At 35.2% G+C, this 18,111-nt stretch overlaps 1 protein-coding gene across 2 annotated transcripts in view; it reads left to right on the top strand.

Moving 5' to 3' along the window:
- LOC132156730 (anaphase-promoting complex subunit 1-like) overlaps window positions 1–18,111 on the top strand; it is a 58,695-nt gene that overhangs the window by 37,553 nt on the left and 3,031 nt on the right. For both annotated transcript variants that reach the window (XM_059565715.1, XM_059565714.1), the window contains exons 29-45: window positions 1,339–1,573; window positions 1,696–1,787; window positions 2,453–2,587; window positions 3,496–3,578; window positions 3,980–4,058; window positions 5,482–5,556; window positions 6,432–6,502; window positions 6,671–6,761; window positions 6,849–6,902; window positions 6,990–7,183; window positions 9,471–9,557; window positions 10,143–10,260; window positions 12,104–12,181; window positions 12,265–12,332; window positions 13,721–13,859; window positions 14,144–14,230; window positions 15,880–15,975. In XM_059565715.1, coding sequence (XP_059421698.1) covers window positions 1,339–1,573; window positions 1,696–1,787; window positions 2,453–2,587; window positions 3,496–3,578; window positions 3,980–4,058; window positions 5,482–5,556; window positions 6,432–6,502; window positions 6,671–6,761; window positions 6,849–6,902; window positions 6,990–7,183; window positions 9,471–9,557; window positions 10,143–10,260; window positions 12,104–12,181; window positions 12,265–12,332; window positions 13,721–13,859; window positions 14,144–14,230; window positions 15,880–15,975 — 1,782 coding nt within the window. The remainder of the gene's footprint in view (window positions 1–1,338; window positions 1,574–1,695; window positions 1,788–2,452; window positions 2,588–3,495; window positions 3,579–3,979; window positions 4,059–5,481; window positions 5,557–6,431; window positions 6,503–6,670; window positions 6,762–6,848; window positions 6,903–6,989; window positions 7,184–9,470; window positions 9,558–10,142; window positions 10,261–12,103; window positions 12,182–12,264; window positions 12,333–13,720; window positions 13,860–14,143; window positions 14,231–15,879; window positions 15,976–18,111) is intronic.

Genomic DNA, 18,111 nt, shown 5'->3' with positions numbered 1-18,111 from the left:
TGCTTGAATGGAGAGAAATTACAAGATGTTTGGTCAGATCATGAGATATGGACACACTGAATCTGCTTTAAAACCTGCCTGGCTCTATGCTGGCTTCATAAGGAGCTGTTTTCTAATATAGCCTCCAACTGTAATTGAAACCCAAGTGACTGATTTGCAGTGCTCTACATAGGCAGCAACACATGCACCACATGAAAATTTATGCAAAAAGCACAGACCTGACTCTACAGTGTTCCATGTTGCTAATCTAACTTGCAATATTTGGGACGACACTGTAGGATATAAGTCATTGCTGCTTGTATATAATAAGTTTAGTATTCTCTCTTTTTATCATTCAGCATTAGATTAACATTCCATGATGTGGTAATAATCATATTAATGTATAGCACACACAAATATTGGTTAAACATTTTATTTTATACTGATCGTGGACTTCAGGAGAAACCCCCCTGCAGTCCCCCCACTCACCATCATGAACAGCACTGTGAAGTGCAGTGGAGTCATTCAGGTTCCTGGGCACCACTATCTCTCAGGACCTGAAGTGGGACATTCATATTGACTCCATTGTGAAAAAGGCCCAGCAGAGGTTGTACTTCCTTCGCCAGCTGAGGAAGTTTCTGTCACGAAAACAAATTCTTCGTATGTGTGAACATACCTGGCAATAAAGTTCATTCTCATGAATAAAAAAAAAAAAAAACTATATATGTATGTGTGTGTACATGTATGAATATATATATATATATATGTATATGTGTATATATATATATATATGTATGCATGTATGTATATATGTATGTATGTTTATATATATGTATGTTTATAAATATATATATATATATATATATATATATATATATATATATATATAAAATGTTTATATTAATATTTTAAATTAACAATTTTAGTCAACATATTTTTTTATAAATATAAAAGTATCTTTGTATAGGTATAATTATTTTTATGATAATACATTATTATTATAATACATTATAATTATGTAATAAATTAACATATCATATATCATTTTATTGTATTTTAATTGTATTATTTCATGATATCTCTAATCATTTTTGATATGGTTCATATACTAATCTATTTTTCAAAAACTTTAATGTATTACAAAATGAATTCATTTACTAATTATATCTAAACAATGTTATGTATACACAATTATTATTATATTCTATATTGCTATATATTAACCAAATTATATACTTAATAATAATAATAATTATTATTATTATTATTATATTTATTTGATCTTTTTTTCTTATTTGGCCTATGTTATTACACATGAGCATTTTATGACATGGTTGTGTCTTGTCTCCTTTGACTCAGGGTCACGAGATGACGAGTATCGGGCTGCTGCTGGGTGTTTCTGCTGCCAAACTGGGCACCATGGACATGTCCATCACCCGTCTGCTAAGCATCCACATTCCTGCGCTGCTGCCGCCCACCTCCACAGAGCTGGACGTGCCTCACAGCGTGCAAGTGGCCGCTGTGGTTGGCATCGGTCTGGTTTACCAGGGCACCGGCCACCGGCACAATGCAGAGGTGTTACTGGCAGAGATCGGTCAGTGTGTATGATGGCATCAAATGAGCGAGCTGTTATCATTTGTGCACATTCATGATTGAATTGTTGAGTTAAGTGTCATATCTGAGTCTGTAACAGCTGTGTGTTGTGTTGTTCCCAAGGACGTCCACCTGGTCCTGAGATGGAGTACTGTACGGATAGGGAGTCCTACTCCCTAGCAGCAGGACTGGCACTTGGCATGGTCTGCCTGGGGGTGAGTGTGTTTCCAAAGCGTTTTGTGAATCTTATCCTTTTCCTTGCATAGTCAGCAACAACCGCAACCAGCTTGAAGGAGCACAATGACCAAAAAAACCCTAAATTATCCACTATTTCAACTGAACTAAAATTATATCATTATCATTATAGTCTTTAGTCCTGTGCAGTTTTTACATGTCAGTGTACTATTTCTCAAAAACGTCTTTCGGAAGTAGAATTTATTTATGAACATATTAAAATAATATAATAATATTTAATTAATATTTGTAATATGATATAGGAGAAGGTTGATAATAGAAGAATTGGACTGATCTGAATGTGAGAAAGTTGAATTAAAATGAAATCAGATTTAGATAAAACTATGTAAATGATCTAAGGACAGTTTTGAAAAATGTTTAAAATATTTTTAGGGTGTATTATAAATGTGCTTTAAAACACATTATCATGCGCACAAATTATGGGCTATTTCCAAAAAATCTGATTATATGAATAATATTTTAAATGCCATCTGCAGTCATTTATTTTTATTTTGCGGTAGCGGTGTTTATTATGAAAAGCATGCAGACTCTTTCAGCAGAAGCATGCATTGTATGTATCTATGGGAGATGGGAACCAAAATTATTCCCACGCTGACCCAGCTGTTTGCCCTCTGCTTCTCTGCAGCACGGCAGTAACCTGATCGGGATGACCGACCTGAACGTGCCCGAGCAGCTCTATCAGTATATGGTGGGAGGTCATCGGCGCATGCATGCTGGCATCAACAGAGAGAAACACAAGTCTCCCAGCTATCAGATCAAGGTGGAGTCATTACATAACCATCAAAGAGCTTGTATTCATTTAGAGATTTATTTGTGTGCTGAGAATAATGCCACACCTCTCGTGTGGTCGTGTTTGACAGTTTAAATTATTGTGTGAAAAACAAGGGTTGTTCAAAACACAACAATCTGCTACATACTATTTATCTGGTGCAGTGAATAAAATGTAATAAATAAAAGAATGAATAAAAGTATGGTGAATTGTTATATATATAGTTTTTTATATTTACGGACGAGTCTCCTGTCCCCATATTGGGGAAGTATAAAGTATAAATCTGATGTACAGAGGTGTTGTGTGCGCTGTGTGAACATGTAGTTCTAGACTAAATGTGAATATGCATTAATCCATCCCTCTCGCAAAAAAAAAAAAAAAAAATTTAGTATTCATCAAAATTAATTAAAATAGTGAAATGCAAACTCAGAACCTCCAACCTGCAATAAAAATGTTAAATAACACAAATGTATCTAATCTCATTTTATTAACTAATGTCTTTGCTGCTGATCTTTGATGACCCAGTTCAACCGTACCTAGAAGCAAACATGACTTTAGATAAACTAACAATTGTGCTTCATTGTTTTTTTTATTGCTGAAGAGTGTTGAACCTTCTTCTTTTCCTTCATCCTGAGGTTTATTCATTACACTTTTTGGTGTGAAAGGGCTTTTACAGTTTACAAACAGTCAAGCCCTGCTCATATTTAAAAAGTACGCATTACTTTCCATAAAAAGTAACTAAGTTACGTAATTTAGTTATTTTATTTTATTTTTTAAGTAAAGCAATATTGTACTGCATTATTTTAAAAATAACACTGTAAGTATAATAGTATACTGAACTTAGCCTTACACTACATTATCTAAGGTAAAAAAATTTTTAATGTATCTATTTTTATTAGGAGGGTGACACTATCAATGTGGACGTGACCTGCCCTGGTGCAACACTTGCCCTCGCCATGATTTACCTGAAAACAAATAATCGGTGAGTTTTGTTTCATCATTCACCTACTTTAGTTTCATTTCTTAATCTAAAAAACACATTCTAACTTCTGCTCACTTTTGTCTTTAATTGTTGAGCAAACCGTTTGCCTCAAAAGCGCAACTCTGGATGATGTAGAAATTGACCGGCTTTTCAAACAAACAGAGCAATATTTTGAAAGCGTGTTATGCACTCCGGAAAGTCAACTTACAAATTAGATATAGTTGTCTGTGTGCAATAATCCAGAATAAGAGTTAATTTCCCAATAATCACACTATTGACCTTTTAAAGAAAAATTCATTATGAATCATGAAAGTTTCTTTCAGTTCTTATGTTCAGTGCGAGGCCTTTTTCGGTTTCTTCTGCTCTCTCACATTCACACCTGTCTCTCTGGTCCCCTCCAGGTCTATAGCTGATTGGTTAAAAGCGCCAGACACCATGTTCCTGCTAGACTTCATCAAGCCTGAGTTTTTGCTGCTGAGGGTGAGAGAGCGTTACAGTTCGACAGCCATCAGAAGTTCATTCAGGCCTCTGGGCTCGCAGGGACTTACACATTAACACCTCACATTGGGTTCAGTCCAAGTGTTCTCATGTTTTACGATGGCTTTTCAGGCAACATATGGGGTCATTTTAGCCTGTTGTGTAGTTAACCAACAGGAGGCTCACTTCCTTCTCAGATTCTTTTCCTACTGGTGGAACCGTGCCAAGTCCTAGAGTGCTGCCTTCACGTTTAGACTAATCTGAAAAAGTGCTTCCTTTAAAGATATATTTGTCCAAATTTAATAAAGCTGATACAGGCCTAAATTCAGTATCGATATGAGATAGTAAATAAATATCTATAACCATTTCTCCAATAGAAATGTGTATTTATTTTATATATTTTTTACTAAAATAATGAATAAATTATTTGAAAATGCATCTACTTAAAAAATTATTTGAACTTGATAAATCTTTACAATAAACAGATTTATGCTTTAGGTCAAATAAGTCAAAATAAAAGTCCCACTTGTCTGTGAAACGGAAGAAACCTTGACTAAAATAATTTCCAATAATGTAACGCCAAATTTTGGTTGACCCCTGCACTACCATCTTGTCTTTCGCAGCATCTAGTGCACGAGTGCAGCGTTTTTAGAACACTGTCAGTTTAAAAATAAGTTTAACTAAAAATAAGTTTTTAAACATAAAAAAGCATTTGATGTGAACGTCACCTTAGAAGGCAACTGCCAAGTAGGCAAGCCAGCTCACTAGAGCCCCTTTCACATTGCACGTCCTGGGATTGATTCCGGCATTGAACCCGGGTCGGGGACCTAGTAACATTGCCGGGTTCAACCCGGGACGAGCGCTGTTTGAACAAAAGCCCGATCTAATGCCGTGTCGAAGTGATGACGCACGTTATCGCGCGACTCTTTTACCGTCTGTTTTGAAGGAAGATCAACGTTCGCGACGAAAAAATATGTGCAAACTGTAATGAAGCAGAGATCAGTTAGTTCCTCACTTTCCGCGGTGACGCCGAGATCGTTCGCTTGCTTCAGTGAAAGTATAAGGTGCCTAACGTTTTCGACTCGTACATTACACGTCACGCCCTGATGTCACGTGTCGTTACGGGATCTTTACGGGTTGTGTGTGAAAGCACGCACATATCCCGGGTAATCACTGGCAGTGAAAGTGCAAAATCTAGCGACCCGGGAACAATTGCCGGAACACTTTACCCGTGTATTTGCCGGAATGGCAGTGTGAAAGGGGCTTAGGTTTTGGAACAGTGTCACACAGGACTTAATCTATAAACATGAATGCTTACAAAATAAAGGGGTTGTACAGATATCTCCCTATTTTACAATTCAGCGTAAAATGTTTATTCATAGCCAGCTCTTTGTGTTTGGTAGCTCTGTCTTTGTTCTCTCTACAGACGCTGGCCAGATGTCTTATCATGTGGGATGAGATCTTTCCCAATGCTGATTGGGTGACCAGTAATGTGCCTCAGGTATGTTAGAAGACTAACACCCTGCAGAGACTCCAATATTGCGTCCTGTTTCCAACTAGTTTCTCAAGGGGAAGCACATTTTTTCCTCGGGTCTTATTTTCACTTCCTGTTTCCCTGTAAGTTCATAGCTTGGTAAAATATTTAGCAACGCTTGTGTTGTAAAACGTGGAGCTGTTTGGTCACTTCAGCCGTAGAGGTGGTGCGCAGGTCATTGAGCAAGAGAGGAGGGAGAGGAAGGTCATTGAGAAGTGTGTCTTTTAATTCTGAAGTCATTTCAACATGCTGCAGTTGTGCCAGATCTGCTTTCACACAGAAATGGTTCAAAACTAAGTTTCTGTTAACTTTGTTGCTTTTATTTTCTAATTCTCACATGAAAAAATAAAATATCAGTCACAATTCAGTATTTAAATATCAATGACATGATCACTGATGATAATGTTTTGGAATGTTTCAATGCAAAAAATTCTATCAATCTTAGGTCAGTGGAAAAAAATAAATCTTCCATTTTACTGATTCTTAGCCAAAGATTATAGATTTACCAAGACAGTGCACTCTTATTACTATGATTGGAAGTAAATGCTGTGTGCATTATGGCTATTTAATTGTGAGTTTCTCAGTAAGTTTTTGAGATTTCAATATTTCCCCATTCAAATAGTTAGACTTAATCTTGTATGCCCACAATAATTGTCCGAAAGCATTGCAAATATGACCTCCAAATGAACATACTTTCCTTGAAAGGGACTTTGTTTCTAGCATTGAGCTTAACTTAATTTGGCTCATTGCTAGTGAACAGAGAGGATGTGACGTCATTTAGACGCAGTGTCAGACTCTCTTAATATGATTAATGCTATAAAATATAAGCTTTGTGTTTTCAGATCATCCAAGAAAACATCGGAAACCAGGAGCAGACGTCCGTTTCTGAGGATCTCAACATGGAGACCATAGTGTGAGTAGCATCTGACTCTCTATGATGTTGTGATCGTGTGATTTCTAGGAGATCCTCATACCCACGGACTATTTCTCGCCCATATGGAGGTGTTTTCTATTATGACTTTCCAATGAGTTTTTGTTCCTTTGATGACTGGATGAGCGACATTTGTCACTGTTTCCACAGTCAAGCTCATGACTATATAATAGCTGGAGGCTGCCTGGCCGTGGGATTCCGGTTTGCTGGGTCTGCAAATTCAGATGCTTTTGACTGCTTAGTAAGTGGACGTTTACTTCCCACTTACAGATTTGAGATCTTTCTGAAAGTTCCATGAATATTCTTAATATTTTCTTTCTTTATAAAGTACAAATTTGCCAGAAACTTCATGCAGTGTCTGACGACCTCCACAGCTACAGTGGTGAGCATTTGTTTGCATTGAAGGCGATCATCGTCATGTAATCACAAATATTTATTCACACTTCACACAATGTCCGGTCAACTCCAGACAGGGCAGTATAACCTGCAGACGTGTTTAAGCATGGTCCTCCTGGCGGTTTCAATGGTGATGGCTGGTTCAGGGAACTTGAAAGTGTTGCAGCTGTGCCGATTCCTCCACAAACGCACCTTTGGCGAGATGAATTATGGCTTCCACATGGCCCATCACATGGCTCTGGGCCTGCTCTTCCTGGGTGGAGGGAGGTTAGTTGAGAAATACCAATACTACCCAGCACCTCAGTTCACTTTATAGACGTTATTATGCAATTAATTAGTACTGTTTACTAAGCATCACTATTGCTTAGTGTATTAAACAACCCTATGTACCCAAGTATAAAGTGCTACTGTGATTATATATTTTTGTAGGATTTTGTATTATTGTGGAAAACAAGCTCTGTGGCCTGCAAAAGTTTAGGATTATTGCATGTTTTTACATGTAAACACAAAGTGGCTATTGAAGCAGATTAGTGAGTAAATGAGTTTACCAACAACTTCTGAAGTCCCATCTATGTTGCCTTTTTTAAGAGACATAAAAGCTTAAAAAAGTCACAAGTTTGATATTACTGATGTAGAATAAAATGTGAAAATATCTTAACGTGCAAACATTATTTCAGGCCAAAAACCCACTGACTTATGGTCAATTAAACCGTAAGTTAAAAATACTTGCTAGGTTTTAGGACTCATTCTAACTCATCCCACACATACATCAGTGATTCCACAGGACAAAGGTTTTTGGGAAGTGGCCAAGCAAAGCGTGAGAACATGCCCGCTACAGTTCATGCTATTTATAACCACAGATAAAGCATTATTGTGTTTTTGTCCCCTGACTTTAAAACTGCGATAATAGCCTTTCCCATAATACTTCCGTTCTTCTGTTATGAAATGCTTTCTTTATCTCCTTTGACCCCACATTTCATCCTTTGCTAAACAGTGCATTAAAGGAAGTTCAGCCACAAAGGAATGCCGTCATCATTCACTTATTCTCATATTGTTCATGCTTCTGCATATTCAGAGTTACATTTGATCACACAATGAATTAGATTCAGCCTTGATGTCAAATTTGCAATAATGATTCTTCATCCACCAAGTTTAAATTTAGAAAAAAGGAAATCACATTGGTCTGGCAAAGTGATGCATGTATATGAAAAATGAATGAAAATTCAGGACCAAAATGTAAAATTCAGGTTGTAATTGTGCAAAACTGAAAATGAATTTTATTTAATTGCCAATCAATTTGTCAAATAAAAACTAAGCTCTACAAACATTTTAATTGCAGCTTTTTAATAACAGAATAGTTTCTACTCCACTTTTTTGTTGAAATATAAATGGTGGCTATAATATATTTTTCAAACATACATTAAGACAACCAGTTTAGTACAAATATAATAAATATTTAATAATAGTGCATGTATTTGCCAAAATGCTCCTCTCCTGAGTTTTTTTTTTTTTAGCTAACTATGTCTTTCTTGAGATACACAACCTATTGTTTATTAGCTGTTTTACTGACGTCTTTCCACGGTTGCAACACTGATTGAGCAATTACATGAGACATGATATGTTTGTTTCTTTCAACATATTTTCTGATGTTCATTCATGCTTATTTTGTGCTGTAACTAATAGTAAACTGTTTGAGATGATCGCTTGAAGTGAGGTGCTACAGCAATCTGTGATTTAGTTCATGCATTAACTGTAAACAGCATTGACTAAAATATTGATCTTGAGGTTTAAGAATACATATCATTTTTGATAATATTAATCAGCACTAGCATCATTATGGCTGACAAATTCACCTCTCGTAGTTTTTTTTTCAACATTGTTTGCATGAAATCGACTGACACAGAAACACTAATGAAATATTGCTGATTCGTCAATGATTTTGTCCCTTCAAAACCATTTCAGCCAAAAGCAAAATTTACTGTTTCGGCTGTTTTGGAACATGAAAATGAATGTTGTTTTTAAACTCATGCATAATTTAACTTACACAAAAACGGCAGTCGCCACCCTGCCTGTACTGCTGCTATAGATATGAGAAGAATTGCATATTAAAAACTGTACATGCATGTGTGAAGCAGTGAGCTGAAGGTGTTGTGGTGGGCCGCTACACAAGCTCTTTTTAAAGAGAATTAAGGTGACCTCTAACCAGGTCAATAAAAGGCACAGTAAGAGCCTCTCGTCCTGTCAGAACCTGTTCAAGTGCACTCTTCAACTCGCCCATTATTTTTAAGTGAGGCCTTTTGAAAGAGCACAAATAGTACCGGTGAACAATGCATGGCCAATTTCCCCCTTGCTACACAATTGCGTGTGTCACATGCGCTCTGAAATATTGCCTCCGGGGGACAACTGAATATGCAGCATGCGCGTCCTTTATTTTGGACTAATTTTCAAACATCAATTCACATGCATTGTTCATTTATGTTTTGCTCACTCAAATGGTAATCTAAAAAAAAGTCAAAAACCCCATTTTTATGACATACTTTTGCTTTTCCCACAGGTACACACTCAGCACCTCCAACTCGGCCATTGCTGCCCTCCTTTGTGCACTGTATCCTCATTTTCCTGCTCACAGCACAGACAACAGGTAGACAACAGCTGCTAACACACACACACACACATCACAGTGAGCAAATATGACTATTGTCTTCACTTCTGAGGAAAACCACTTTCATTTTTATTATAAATGAGAATTGTTACCTAGAATCGTGTGTGTGTGCGCGTGTGCATTAAATGCTCATATCTGCATGGTGTCAAAAAGTATTCGCACACTTGAGTCACACTTAAAAACACGTGAATGACGTTGCATTAGATAAGAAGATATCAAACCATGTGGCATTTGTTTCGAAGAACGAGCGCAAACACAGCTTTCACATGAAACATTTCACAAAACTATTTTCAGTTTGAAATGACAAAACAATATATCTAAAGACACTTTTGAGCCGTTTTAAGCGTAAATGTGCAATACTTTTGGTGGAGACTGTATTTCGTCTACTAAAAAAAAAGAATAGAAATGAGAGTAAACACCTGACAGTAATTGAAACACATATTCCAGAGTTTCTAACTACAACTGAATGTCTGTCAGGCTGGTATATGGGATTGAGTTTAAGGTTGGAAGTATAATCATCATTTTTTGTTTCTTCTAAACAGATGTTCTTGTTCGTCTTTGCAGGTATCACCTCCAGGCGTTGCGCCACCTGGCTGTGCTCGCGGCAGAACCGCGTCTGCTGGTGCCTGTAGATGTAGACACTCTCAAACCCTGCTACGCTCTGCTAGATGTCACCTACAAGGTATGTGCTGCACGTGCCTCGCGCCTTGATGTGGTCTTTCAAAACACACATTCAATGAAGCCCAGTTTTATTTTAGTATGAATTATGTACTATTATGGTGTTTATTACATTTTTGAATGAGCTTTTATTTGTGTATGTTCATTTCTCATATTCTTCAGTTTTATTTATTTATTTATTTTAAATATTTTTTATTTAGCTTTATTTTAGTTTTAATAATTGTAATACTTCCACTTATTTTATTTCAGTTAGCTGTCAAGGTAATATTTACATTTTTTTAAATCTTATTTCGGTTTAAGTTGTTAATCTAATGTTTACATTTTATTATAGTTGAATGTGAATTAGTAAATATTGCGTTAATGGGTTTAGTTTTCATTTTAGTTAACAATAACAACACTGGTTACCAACATTAATGCCTTGTCCCACACAACAGAGCTTTTTGAAAACGCCGTTTTCACGTTGTAGTGTGGACTGTGAAAGCATAGGCTTTTGAATATGATGCAATTTTAGTCTTGTGACGCATATTATACCAAAAGATATCCGTGTTTATACTGGTATTGTGCATGTTATGTGCTAAGTCCTTTCACATTATTGCTGCAGATGTGTTACTTGCAGATGTGTACATTCTTTGTACATCACAGTCCTGCAAAGTTGAAAGCAAATTTACTTGCAATTGTTGTTTTTAACGCAGTTGAGTTTTAGATCAGACATACAATCGTGAGTGTGTGGGACCTGGACGTGTCAGCGAATGGTGGGTTCTCTTCGTAAATAAAACAATCCTGTCAGAAGAACTGCATAAAAACGTATCAAGTCTGTTCTGTGTGTATCATCTGGAGTGAGCTTTTTTGATATGCAGAAAGCAGATTTAACGTTTTCTGATGTTTCAGAATGGATGAGACTGTTTGCAAAACGCTTGAAATGCTAGTGTGGACGGAGAGAGTTTTAAAATGAAAACACAGTTTTCAAATGCATCTGGATTAATGTAGATGTAGCCTAGATCAAAACAGACCATTTTCAATTTTTTAATTCATGTTATGAAAAATTTGTTTTTGTACTTGTTCACTTAAGTGCAACTAGCTGTATTTTTAGTATATATATATATATATATATATATATATGGGGTGTGTGATAGAAAATAATGTTAACCAATAGCCAATCATTTGTTTTAGACCATAGTTGTAGGTAAAATAGGTTTTTTGTGTGTGTGTGTGTGTGTGAAATGTACTGATATAATAAGGGTTAAAAGTTAAAGGTTGTGTCAATATGAGAAAATAAGAATATATCTTAAAAATGCAACTTGAGTCACACCTGGGATGAGTAGTGATACTCTTAAGGATGAACTTGACCTTTCGACCTCCATATCAAGGTCAAAGGCTTCATCAAAAGTGCACTGCAAAATGATTTCACATCAAACTCTGAACCTTTTCATGATCCCTTTTCAATTCTTTACTCAAATCACATTTTTCCCCGTATTTTACTTGCTAAAATGGCATGCCTTTTGTTGTTGAAGAGTGTAATTAGCACATAGCTTCACATCCCAACATCTATCCGTCCTGTTGTGTGTGAGGCCATTAGGCCACATAAAAGAGATTCCTAGGTGATAAACACGGCGAAGGACTGTTGAAGGTTGACCGTGATGTCTTACCATGTTTCCCCTGCTGCTTTGAGGACTTATCTTTTCAATTAAATGACGCCAGCCAAAGGAAGGGAACCAGCTGTTCACAGCAATTACAAAGATGTCTTTGTTCACGCTGGCATAGAGTCATGCATAGTGAACGTAAACATAGTGATGCAAGGCGTTAGGCTTCTAATCTGTTTGTGCATGCATGTGGTATGTGTTTAATAGGAGACGCAGTGGTACGAGGAGACGACTGTGGAGTTGATGGCTCCCACCATGCTGCCTGAACTTAACCTTCTGAAACAGGTAATGAATTAAACCACTTCCAAGTACAGCCCATACAACCTCCCTAAATCTGACATGATAGTTTTTTTTTTCTTTGCATCCAGATTAAGGTGAAAGGTCCAAGATATTGGGAGCTGAACATTGACATCAGTAAAGGCACCCATCATCTACAGTAAGTCTGCATGTATATCAATCGAGGTGGAATCAAACTAAACAACTGTCTTGTATTCTAAGGCACCATAGCTATGCTCCAGATGTGAATGCTTTTTCAGTTTGTGCCCAGCAATGTTATGTCCTAATGTTATGTAACTTCATCTTGCAATCTAAGAGAGCACCACACGTGTTCTTCAAAATAAGACAATCCCAGAAAGCACTGCGACAAGCTCAGTAAAAAAAATTCGTTTATTTTGTTCAATACTGAAGTATTAGTGTATGCATACATTATATACACACATAACCGTTCACAAACTCAGGGTCAGTTATATGTAAATTAAGAATGCATATAAATGTAATTAGAATTTAAAACTCTTATTTAGCAAGGATATAGAATTATACAGGAGTCACACAAAACGTAGCTTTATTTATTAAAATGAGAGAATTGCCTTGGGGATTTTTATTTATTTTTTAAATTAAGTCGTCTTTGACTGCAAAATCTATTTTATTAGTGTCCTGCTTTAGAATATACTAGGAAAGTATTACAAATAAATTTTTAGAAGAACTTCTCCTATTAAACTCTATAATTTATTATACCATTCCTTTTATTTTGTTTGTAAATTATATTGTTTAATTATTATTTACAATTCCTTCAAGTGTTGTTTTTAAGCCTATTTAAAATTTTATTACTCTTGAGTTTTCCATGAATACAGCCTTTGATGCTGATATGGTGCAATGATTAATAAACTTAATGATAAATAGTAATTCAACAAGGAATCATTAAATTGACCAAAAGACATTTATTAGGTATTAAAGAGACATTAAAATGCATTAAAGACATTTCTAATGTTATAAATGTTTTCTATTTTAAATAAATGCTGTTCTTTTAAGCTTTTTATTCATCAAAGAATCATGAAAAATGCAAAAACTGTTAAGCTTGTTTAATATTAAAAATAATAAGCACAGCACCATTTTCAGAAATCATGTGACACTGAAGATTGGAGTAATGATGCTGAAAATGCATATTTTCATCCCAGAAATAAATTTTATTTGAATACTTGAAACATTTTTCTTTAAATTGTAAAAAATATTTCATAATTTTAGTTTTGACTGTATTTCTGATCAAATATACACAGCCTCAGTGTAAAAAAGAGACATCTTTTGAAAATATTAAACAAATATACCAAACCCAAACTTTTGAACAATAGTGTAGTGTTATGCTTAATGCTGACCTCTTAATATAATCAACATGAATACTGTTTATGGAGCACACATAGTGTTCCTAATCACTCACTTAATAGGTTCCATTTTTTTTTAGTATACTTCTTTAGAAGGCAGCTCACTAAGTTTTGGAATGGAGTTCAAGTTAATTGTGATCAAGAATTTTAAGCACATTCTGCTTTCTAGATCCATCCTGTCCAAAGACGGTGTTCTGTATGTGAAGTTGCGCGCCGGACAGCTGCCCTACAAAGACGACCCTCAAGGCTGGAAGAGCTTACTGGCCCCTAACCTCAACAACAGAAGCGCTGAAGTGCGCACTTTTAAGGTCGGTCTGTGTGCGCAATAAATATTACCAACAGTCCACAAACTGGTTTGGCCGACATATGCCAATATTTACTGTGTCACATGTCTGTTTGTATATAATTCAAGCATTCATCCACTCATGCAAATACAGAGGACAAAGGTGTAAAGATATTTCCGGGTGTTTGCTGAGGTCTTGTGTTCCCTAAGTTCCAGCATAACGTGTTCTTTCAAACTGCTGCAAAGAATGTGTTTTCATGTCAATGAGTTATTTTTCCCTTTCCTCCCACTTGTTCGTCTCCTACGCAGCCCGAGGCCATCTCAACCTTCACCTCAGACGTGGCTCTGGTCTCCTTCGCCGAGTACTTCTGCAGGGCCTCGGAAAACATGAAGCATGTGAGACCATAAACATGTTGTTTTAAGGCCAAGTGCTTGCTTTGGTAAATAGGAAAAAAGCATTCATGTCCCTACAGGGGCGAGGTCTTGTCCATGTGCATTCGTAAGGAACGAGACGTGGATACTAAATAGTTGTCAGAGACCAAATTTGGCTTGACTTGATCTTTTAAAAACTGTTTGGGTGAGGTGAAAGCCCTTAGTTTACACACTGTGGGATGCAGTTGTTTTAGTGATTTAAAGTTGTCTTCTTAAACATCTAAGACAGAGGAAAAAAGAAAAGCCTTTGGTTTTTATGTTTATGCATCACAAGAGGATTATGCTGGGTCATTTCCAACTTAAAGGAATGATCTGGGGTCTGTTAAGTTATTTTTTTATAGCCTGTGTTCATGAAAAAGTATTTAGGCCCTCCTCAGTTTGCAAAAGTAAAAAGCAAGTAGGTGTACAGTATCCAGAGATGCAAACGTGTCACTTTTTGGGGAAATTATCTTTTTTGGATCCAAAGTAAGTCCTAGTTTCAGTGCAGCATTGCATTCTTTTGTAATGAGAATCGTTTATAGGGCTCCCTGCTGTTCTCCATCAAATTAAAAGCTCTATGGTGTTATTTTTGAAAGGAAAGAAATAAAGACAGCCATGAATATTAGTTAACTCTGTACTATTATAGTAAAATTGTTAAATGATACTTGTTTAATGTTACAGCACAATAGTATTATAACAGTAGTAATACATTTATTGATTTATGTTTTGTGATTTAATAAAAGAAAAACATTAGTATAAGATAATGACAATTATAATATAATTATTATTATTAGTAGTAGTGTCATTATTCTTTTTTTACAGTACTGTAGTAATTTCTTTATTGGTTACTTTTTTTTTTTTACAGTTTAATAAAATGTTATTATATAATATTGTAATATAATATAATTATTACATATTTTATTCTTTTGTTAAAAGTCATTTGTCATGTCACAACCATGTAAAACTGGTAATGATACGTGCAATTATACGAATGATTTAGATAACTTGCATCTTTAATAAAGCAGGTTTTGTACAGAAGGATTAACTCATAATAATGTTAAGCATGTCAGAAATGCTTAAACCCATGAACATTAATTTAAGACCTTTAGTATGTAGTCAAATACAACATACGGTAATGCAAATCACCTTCTTTTGCATATAAACAAACTGGAAATGTGTTTATAGTAAATACTCTTATAATGGAAGCTCAGCAGGAGACCACAAATAAAAACTCTCGGTTTCAAGAGTGTAACCTTAACACATCAAAGAAGGTTTATTGTCATTTCTTTCATACATGATAGAAGAGCAAATGAAATAAAGTGACGCCTCGAGCCTCGGTGCAAAGGTTTAACCAGAAAATGTGTCATGTTCGCTATAAATACAAAACGAATGCAGTAAACATAGGAGTCAATATGACCCACTTTCCTGCTACGCTTGCCATTACCATAAACATTTATTTAGATTTCAATATTTATATTTATTTTTTGTTGTAAGTATCTTTATGGCACAGATGATGTTCTTAGACATTAAGTTAAGCGTAACTCGTAAATTACTAACAAGTCGTAAGTATAGAGTAAATAACACCATAATGATGGTGTTGCTTTAGTTTTCACACATTTTCTGTCTTATTACAGAAGCAGGAGACCGTGGCATTACTGTCAGCAATTCTGTATGAATGTGTGACACAGGAATACCCAGAAATGCTGCCTACACACATCTCTATTGACCAGGTCAGTTACAGTAAAGCATGAATGCATGCAAATATTGGGGGAACTAGTGGTTTTTTACTTGGGTGGAATTTTTTGCTATCATTGTGTCGGTTTCTAAAAAGGTTTTTAAAATGTTTTTGAAAGTAGACACTTTTGCTCACCAAGGCTGTATTTATTTGATCAAAAATACAGTAAAAATTTGCAATATTATTAGTTTAGAATATTTTTTTATATAGGTTATATTATAAAATGCACTTTATATTATTTTATATTATAAAATTTACTGTAAATTTTAAAGTGTAATTTATTTCTGTGATCAAAGGTGAATTTTTCAGCATCATTTCTCCAGTCTTCAGTGTCACATGATCTTCAGAAATCATTCTAATATGCTGATTAAGAAACATTTATGATTATTATCATAAACCATAGTACATATTTTATTTAGCAATATAAATGTATTTTTATTTATTTTTATTAATTTAAATGCAAAACAGTTATGTAAATGTATTATTTATTATAAAATATATTTTTGTTTTATTTTATAATTACCCAGATATTTATTTGTATGATTCATCAGATTCCAGCCCAAAATCAACACTTAATCATGAAATAATAAAACTAATAATGTATATGGCGAATCTAGCCAGGATTTTTTGATGAACAGAAAATCCATCCTTGTGACATATGTATTTACTGTCACTTTTAATCAATTTAATGCATCCTTTCTGAATAAAACTACTAATTTCTTAAAGGGGTGGTTGATTCTGATTTCACTTTTTTTTTTACGTTAGTGTGTAATGTTGCTTTTTGAGCATAAACAGTATCTGCAAAGTTACGAAGCTGAAAGGTCAATGCAAAATGAGATCTTTAAAATTTGGCTACAAAAATGGCTCGTAGGGACTACAACGAGCCACTTCCTGGGTCCGTTATGTCATGAAGCCAGAAATTTACATAAACCCAGCCCCCGGGAACATGTGATAAAGGGGGTGGGCCGTGTTGTGTTTTCCAATGATAAACTTTGTTTATAGACAGATATTTTTCACATAGCTATGAGAAGTTAAACATGGATGCGCATGGTTGCCGTGCTGAATTTAAGCTAAAACCGTGTATTAAAAGCTAACATAAGCAGTAGCATTTACAAATAACAGCATATCTAAATGTATGAGACAACAACAAACAAAAAAGATACCATTAAGAGCTGTGCTTGCACAGGTTCTGTGTGATCCTCTTCACTGATATTATGAGTCTCAATCGGGCTCAAATTCATGTGCAATATTCACAACGTCATTGTTCACTATACAACCAGAACACATGTCACTGAGGTTAGGGGCGGGTCGTTTAGATGTGCACTAGAGACCGTTTAGCCAATCACAACACACTGAGCCTGCTGACCAATCTGAGCCCATTGCATATTTCTGAGGGAGGGCTTCATAAAAACAGGAACTCATCGGAGCGCTCAAATAAGTATGGACAGAGCGGTGTAGAATAAAGGTTAATTATGTGAAAAATAATGTTTGTTTTTCTTCTAAAGCGAAGCATTAACACATTAGACTGTACCCCTTGTACACAAGGCTAGAAAAAAAGGCCTTTTAAAGAAAAAAACTTACTTAGTTTTTCCAAACTTTGAGTCCATCATCTTGAATGAATCTTTTCACTGATCTTTTCACAATAATTTTGATGTTGCTGTGCTGATTGCATGTGGGTCAAAGACGTTAAGATGTCCGCATCAAAAGAAAAATACAAAAGTGATTTTGTGTCCATAGAAAGCACATTAAATGTAAGTAAAATGTCTACTTTTAAGGTTTCAAATAAGTTTTTGGAGAATAAAATGTCAAAATTTGGTTGAAATAATGTTACATTGTCAATTCAGTGTAACACAATATTTATTTAAAAATTCAAACAACATGCTTATTCTGACGTGTACATATTAAAATATCTAAAAGAATAAAGGAGCATACTAAATTTTACAACAGTTTTAAGCAGTATTACACTTTTTTTAATGCTTAAACACTTTTTCGTCTTTGACCCATGTATGTGCTATGGAGAAAGAAGTGCATTATGTATGTAAAATGCCTTATTTCTACTTCAGCTGCATAGTTTGATTTTGTTTGTTTTTTTATTATGTTTGTGTGTGTGTGTGTATTTTTTTACATCGTT

The sequence above is a fragment of the Carassius carassius genome, chromosome 14 (assembly GCF_963082965.1).
Source record: "Carassius carassius chromosome 14, fCarCar2.1, whole genome shotgun sequence".
In the NCBI taxonomy this organism is placed as follows: Eukaryota; Metazoa; Chordata; class Actinopteri; order Cypriniformes; family Cyprinidae; genus Carassius; species Carassius carassius.
This window is presented reverse-complemented; position numbering and strand designations above follow the sequence as displayed.